Source organism: Ursus maritimus, unplaced genomic scaffold, assembly GCF_017311325.1.
Source record: "Ursus maritimus isolate PB19 unplaced genomic scaffold, ASM1731132v1 scaffold_32, whole genome shotgun sequence".
NCBI lineage: Eukaryota > Metazoa > Chordata > Mammalia > Carnivora > Ursidae > Ursus > Ursus maritimus.
Genome location: NW_024425786.1, coordinates 7,706,480 through 7,713,510, shown reverse-complemented (window position 1 = coordinate 7,713,510; position 7,031 = coordinate 7,706,480). Strand labels below are relative to the sequence as shown.

Below are 7,031 nucleotides of genomic sequence, written 5' to 3'. Positions count from 1 at the left end.
GGGGGGGGGGGCGAACTCTCAATGCAGGATCTGCCTGGCTCTAGGGAGCACATGGTGGGGACAAGGGACCACAGGGATGTTATGGGAGATGATGAGCATCAAAGGTGACACCTGAGAGTCAGCCAGAGGGCTGCACACTCAGGAGGGTCAGGAAGAGCTGAGTCACCATCACCTGACGCCCTCATGGTGCCCTGGGCCATGGAGCCAGGAACGGGTCTGCAGCAGCGGGGAGGGGATTGGGCTCTGAGCCCCCAAAAGGGGCCTAGGCAGGAGAAGAAATGTCTTCTGAGACAAAACAGCCCCAGTGCCGAGTCTCTCACCCGTCGATCGGCGGCCTCCTCCTTCCCCAGGGGTGCTGGCGGGCGCCAGGCCGGGCGGTGGCGCGTGCACGGTGGTCAGCAGGCCGCCGCGCCCACAGGGGGACACGCCGCGCTGCGGGGCTCCGCCTCCACGGCCGCTCGCCCTGCACTGTGTCCCCACTTTGTATCTACACAAGGCACCTGCAGGTGGCCGTGCCCTCTGTCCCCACGCCTGGCCGCAGCAGGGGGGGGGTGGTTGAGGGCGCGGGGGCTCCTCAGAAGGAGGGTCGTGCGCTGTTTTTCTGGGCGCAGCTGAACGCTGTGTGAAGGTTAACGGAGACAGGGAGGGAGCGCAGGAGACGGGGGAGGAAGACAGAGCGAGACACACGCTCTCCTGGGAGCACATTCATCCATTTAAGGAAGGAGAGCTCATCACACTCAACACCAGGTCTATATACAGTAACATGAGGTCCCGTCTCCTCCTGCATCAGGATGTCGCCCTTCAGCACCGAGGACCGAACCCTCCAGCTCGCAGTGAGCAGCTCATGGCTCGCCTACCGGGGAAAAGGGACCGCCGCGAACCAAAACGCCAGTGACCGAGCCCAAACCCCACCAGCCCTTCCAGTGTTGCACCCTGGCACAACCCTGGGGCCCCGCCTCCGGGCACAGGGTACCACGAGCAGACAGGGAGCCAGAGGCAGGAATTAAATAGTGACAACTCGTATTTATTACAATTATATACAGTAGTATCTTATATTCTGAAACCTACACCTGACCACACAATGAACATGTGTTTCCGGGTGGGAAGGGAGACAGGGAGGCCCTGACGCCAGGCTCCTACGTGGGAGTGAGAACCGCGTCTCGCCACGGGGTTAGCTGAGTCACGACGCAGCAAGCGAGGAGGGCCGAAGTGCAGTATGATTTCATTTGTCTGGAAGGACGACAGGGCACGTGGGGCAGGGACAGTGCACGGGGGCAGCATCATCTGGACGAGACCCGGCTGTGGGGCCCTGGGAGGCCCCGGCTGGGAGAGAAGAGCACGGGGCCGTGGCTTCTGGAAACATGACAAGATGGCCCCCGGCCCCTTGTGAGGCCATGGCAGGACAGGAGGGAGGCGGGACGGCAGATACCACGCGGACGCGGCCCTTCCTCCACGGAGGAGCGGGAGCCAGGTAACGAAACTACCTCTTGTCATGCACGGTGTTGGGTTAGCTAAGAGGCTCAGCAGACACGCCCTGGACGAGACCTCTGTCCGGGAGCCGGGGCTCAGGGGCCCCCGCCTGACGTGAGCACAAGGTCGAGGGCCCGTCTGGCTGGGGTGGAGCCGAGAAGTGGCACCTGGGGCTGGCGTTCAGGCGAGGGGAGGCTGACGGCACAGAAGTGTGACCCCGCGCACAGGGCGCAGGCCCCCCGGAGGCCGCGACGGCTCTGCCCCGACCCGGCTCGAGGCCGCCCTCCCAGAGCCAGAGAAGAAGCCGGGCCCCTGCGCCCCGCCGGCCGAGGACCGCCCCAGGGCCTAGTCCCGCTCGTTCTCGTTGCTGGCGCCCTCTGGCCGGCGCAGCTTCTCCACCTGCTCGTTGATCTGCCCGTCCCCGCCCCGGCGGTCCTCCCTCTGCACCCCGAGGCGGTCTTCCTCGTCCACGTGGCTCACGTCCTCGTCCTCCTCGTCCTCCTCGTCCTCCCTCTTCTCCTCCTCGCCCTGCACCTCCATCCTCACCTGGCCCTTGACGTCCACCACCCCCTGGCCCTCCTCCTGGGGGCCCAGCAGGTGGTAGGTGGCCGTGGAGCCCTCGGGGCTGTGGCCCTCCTTCACAGGCGAGGACGACGTGGACTCGTTGCTGACGGGTGAGATGTCACTGCTGCTGTGGTGGCTGGCAGCAGCAGGGCTGGAGGGTGACGGGGATTTGACCGGGATCTGCCAAGACGGGATCTTCGGGGCCGAGGGGGACGGTGGGAACTGCCTCCTGACAGGGGGGACAAGAAGCAGGGTTGGTGCCAGTACCCCGGGGCCCTCCCTCAGCAGAGCCACACCCACCCCCCATCCGAAGCACTCAGCCCACCTCCCTCCCTGCCAGTCTCCCAGAAACAAGGCCTCTTGGCTGGTTGGAGGTTGGAGCAGCTGAGGTGGAAGCCAGGGGTGCCCTGTGCGGCTGCAGAGCGCCCCGCCCCGCCCCACTCGGGGTGCCTTCCAGGCCCTCCCTGCCGGGATCGGGCCTGCCATCCTTAGGTACCAGCCAGCTGGCCCCAGGGTCTGCCGCGTGCGGAAGCCCGCTCCCTCCTGGTCCCTCGCACCTGGGCGAGGGGGTGGTGAGGACGGGGAGCCGGCAGGGCACTGAGACTGAGCCACAGAACTGGGAACCCAAGCCACACGGCCTCGACTCCATCTACCTTGTCCACAGCCTGGACAGAAGTGGGAAGACCTGGCCACCAGTCGTGGGGTCAGAAACCTCACAACCAGAAGGGTAACACTGGTGCACTTTACTAGAAAACCTCTGAGCCCAACACTCGACAGGGAAGTCACTTCTCCATTCCCGTTTCCCGGCCTGGGCCCTGAGCCCTGAGCCCTGGGCCAGCAGCCAGCCTGGACCAAAGCCGATTCCAGGAGGGACCGGGGAGGTCAGGTCCACTTGGCAATGGTCGAGGACACACGGGCCCATCTCTTCCTGAGCCAACAGAACAAAGGCCTGCTCTCTCCCGGGAGGCCCACCGTCCACCAGCGCTGGTCCCGGGACAGCTCTTCCCCTCGGATCCCACAGCACAGTGTGCACGCAGCGAAAGCGGCCTGGATGCTAGCAGGAAATGCACGTTGCACTCTTCTTGGCTCCAACATTACCCAAATGCCTGCTCTCTGTCCCTCTGACCTCAAAGGCTCTTGTCTCTGAGGTTCAGAAACAAAGAATTTCTCCTAAGGACACACGTCTCTTAGGGCCGCATTCTTTTCTCCCGAGATCACCTACAAGTAGGTGGCTTGGAGAACTGGATCCCCTGGTTGGAGCCACAAGACCCCTGCAGCCCCCAATCTCTGACCCCAAGTGAAGGGCCACTTTGTGCCTTTGGACCACCTCACAGAGCCCCCACTAAGCCCCGGAGAAATGAGAACGCAGGCAAGGTCAACCTGAAGCGCCCTGAGGTGAGGTGACCAACCGCCCCAATATCCATCCCAGGTTTTAAAAACAGGACAAGTCGGTCACCCTCCACTCAGGACTGCACTGGTGACACAGCCCCCCCTGTGGGGGCTCATGGAGGTGCTCTCACTGCAGAGGGACAGCAGGAGACCAGAGAAGCTAGGGGTGGGGGCGGCAGGCACTGTTTCTGTTCGCTGCCTCAAGTCGTAGAATCCTTCCAACCAAGGACTCCCTGGCCTTCTTCGAGAAACTTCTCTGGGACCAAACTGTCACCGAGAGGTCCCGTGTTGGGGCTCAGGATGGAGGGAGGAGGAGGCGGTGTCCCTGTCTGGAGGCCCCATTTCAGGTCCGGATGTTCCCCTTTGTTCCAGGGCCTGTGTTTTGGCTCCCGCTATCCCTGACCGGGTCTTGACAGGGTGAGAAACCATACTCGGGAACTCGGGGGCACTGCGGACTGTCCCCCCTGGAGTGGAGAGGGAGGGGGTCTCCCGTGGAGGGAAGGCAGAAGCTGCCAAGACTCCCGTACTCAGTGCCTGAGTCGCCCAGCTCCATCAGGGGAGGGACAGACAGGGGCCCCTCGGGGACATGCGCCCCTTCCCATGACACCTGGCTGGGCCCCAGGAGCTCTGGCTCCACAGTCCCAGGCTGGGGGCAGAACCACAGCCCACGCCTTCTCTCCTCCTACCGATTTAAAAGCAGCCCTTTCAAGGAGTTAATTTCCGACTTGAGTTCATTGATATTCTGAGACTCCAAGATCCAATTGGTAGACGTGGTGGCCTGAAAGTCAAAACACGGGAGAACAAGGATCAGCGTGGCATCTCCCTCCTGCCCCGTGGAGCTCAGATGGCCAGGGTGGCAGGAGGGGCTGTCATTTCCAGAGGACCCGGGGGCAAGTGCAGCACCCAGGGCCTGCTGTGTCCTGGCTGCCAGCCTGGAGATCCCTTGGGAAGGTTCTGCCACTGCCTGTTCAGGGGTCTGCCTCTTTCTGCTTCAGTGATGGCACCCTCAAAACAAACACGCCCCCAACTCTGGACATCTGACGAGAGTAAGCGATCGTGACATGCATTCAGGTAGTAAGAATGGTACTCCAACTCCGTAAAATAACAGCCACACAAGAGCCCTTCCCCTTCAAGAGATGCAAACGGAAGTGTCTGCAGTAGGAAATGATCCACCGTCCGGCATGTACCCCGGGGGGGGGGGCGGGGGCCGGGGGGCCAAGACCATGCCCCGCGGGGTGCCGGGAGCACGCCCTCCGCTCTGTGGCCCTCCATTTCTGCCTGTGTTTGAAATGTCCCCTTAGAACTACACTCATCACCTAAGTGAATCCCATCCCCACACCAACTGCTTCACCGGAGCCCCTCTCCCTGCAGCGACAATCCCACCACACGCAGGAGGGAACCCTGGGGCTGAGACCGGCCGCAGCCACAACCCACGCCGGACAGGCCTACCTTGGTTTGCTGCACTTCGCAGACACTGGGTTTTTTGGTTTTGTTGGTTTTTGTTTTGTTTTTAATACAAAGTGAAGCTGTGGCAATGCTGTCCCGACCAAGTCCGTCGGTGCCCTTTTCCCAACACCGTTGGCTCGCTTTGTCTGTGTCACGTTTCGGCAATCCTCGCGATATTTTAAAACTTTTCATTATTATTATATTTGTTATAGTGATCTATGATCAGTGAACATGACTCACTGAAAGCTCCTATGATGGTTAGCAATTTTTAGCAATAAAGTATTTTTAAATTAGGGTATGCACATTTTTTTGGCATAATGATATTACACCCTTAAGAGACTATAGTGTAAACATTACTTTCATACGCACTGGGTAACTAAAAAAATAATCTGACTTGCTCCATTGCGATACTGGCTTTCCTGTGGTGGTCTGGAAGCAGACCCTCAGTATCTCTGAGGTGTGCCTGTGCTGGAGGGCCAGGGAGACCGCTGAGCACCTGCCCGGCCTGGCACCCCCCCCCCCCAATCTCAAGCAGGCCCAGAGGGCAGGCTTCGCCTCGGGAGCACTTCCCACGCTGCTGGGCAGCCTGCGGCTCCCGCCGCCGCCAGGTCAGGCCCCCAGGCGGCACCCCGCTATCTGCAAAGCCACGACAACGTGGGCCACGCCATCTGTCCACAGCCACTGCTCTGGGATGATTCTGAAAGCTCAGCAGAGAGGAAGAAGCTGTCCTAGGACTTAACGCTATTTCTTTCCCTGAAGACAGCCCACAGGAGAAACTGCCACAACCCCTCGGACACATGCCATCCTTGACCATTTTCCAAATAAACTTCAGAGAACTACACCTTTCTTTGGCAAATCTTGTTGGGACAGACGGAGAAGAGGAAAGTCCAAATGGTGGTCCCCCAAGTGGTAGTTGGTGGTGGCCAAGTGGCCTGTGAAGTGTTTATGGGCCAATTCCAGGTGTGACAGGCCCGGTGTGTGGGCCTGGATCCACCAGGCTGGAGGCCACCTCCACGTGGCTTCGAGAGCGAGGATTAGTCGTGCAAGGCCCCAGCTTCCCTACCCTGGCCTGACCCAGAAAACCGGAACCATAAGTTCAGGAGAACGTGGGAAGGCCCAGGGTGGCAGAGGGGAGGGGCTCCACATGTTCCCGCCAGCCTGGCGGGGGGGCCTCTGACCTGGGGTGGGGGCCCCACTCAGGCGAGCACTCCTCTACAGGGAGAAGCCCTGCAGAGGGGCTGGAGGTCTTGGAGGGAGTGCATGCAACCCCCCTGCAAGCACCAGTCGCCCGCACACACATCCCCTCGGGGTCCTCACTCCAGACCACCAGACAGCACAGATCCAGGAGCCACTGTTCTGGCTTCTCGGAGACCCTGAAAGCCACAGCAGCCCATTAACAAGGGAGCAATTTCCACTCACCGGCCTACAAGGGACTCAAATTTCCAAACGCATATGGTGCCAGATGCCAGGATTTAGAAATAAAATCTGACATCTGGGGCTTTTTAGCCAGTCTCTTTAAAAAACAGTTGTAGAAAACTCCCAGCCTTCAGTTTTATGTAGGTTTTTTAATTACTTAACGCTCTTCTTTTTAATTTTTTACAGAGCTGCAGTAGGAGCTTGGAAGCCAGATATAAAAACTTACATCACAGCTGAGAAAACACAGCTCTGAATCGCTGGTTTATGGGGTAACCAAAGTCTTCATGCATTTGGGTTTAGACACCACACCAGTGAGCCCTGCTCCAGTACAGAAGAGAGAATGAAAAGGGGCTAGGGACGGCGGGGGGGGGGGGGGTGCAGAGAGGGTGCAGGAGGGACCATCAGGGAAGCGAGCACGAGGAGCTCACAGACACAGCTCTTAGCCGCCAAGCACAATCTCCAGCCCCCTCCCCTCTTAAAATGCAACATGTGGTCTTAATCTTAATGCTTAAGGTCTGCAAACAGTTTTCCAATTTCCGGAATGGCTTCTGGCCATTGGCAGGCCACCACTCCCAAAGATAATAGAGGAGAGCAGGGCGGGGGCCAGAACCCGGCCCTCCCGGCTGCTTTACGGGCCGCCCGCCCACGGGGAGCACGCACTGCACGGTGGCTAGAGGTGGCCACAGGCAGCCATAGCCATCTGAGGAGGAAGTACAGGCAGCGCCGGGGGGGGGGGGGGGGGGGGG

General features: G+C 60.2%; 1 protein-coding gene across 3 annotated transcripts in view; it reads right to left on the bottom strand.

Annotated features, from left to right (window-relative positions):
• Positions 1-1,003: 1,003 nt before the first annotated feature.
• The window catches only part of PEX14 (peroxisomal biogenesis factor 14), a 133,615-nt gene continuing 127,587 nt past the window's right edge, over positions 1,004-7,031 (bottom strand). For all 3 annotated transcript variants that reach the window (XM_008694949.2, XM_040645764.1, XM_040645763.1), the window contains 2 exons: positions 4,110-4,201; positions 1,004-2,263 (listed from right to left, as the gene is read on the bottom strand). In XM_008694949.2, coding sequence (XP_008693171.2) covers positions 1,816-2,263; positions 4,110-4,201 — 540 coding nt within the window. In that variant the 3' untranslated portion in view covers positions 1,004-1,815. The remainder of the gene's footprint in view (positions 2,264-4,109; positions 4,202-7,031) is intronic.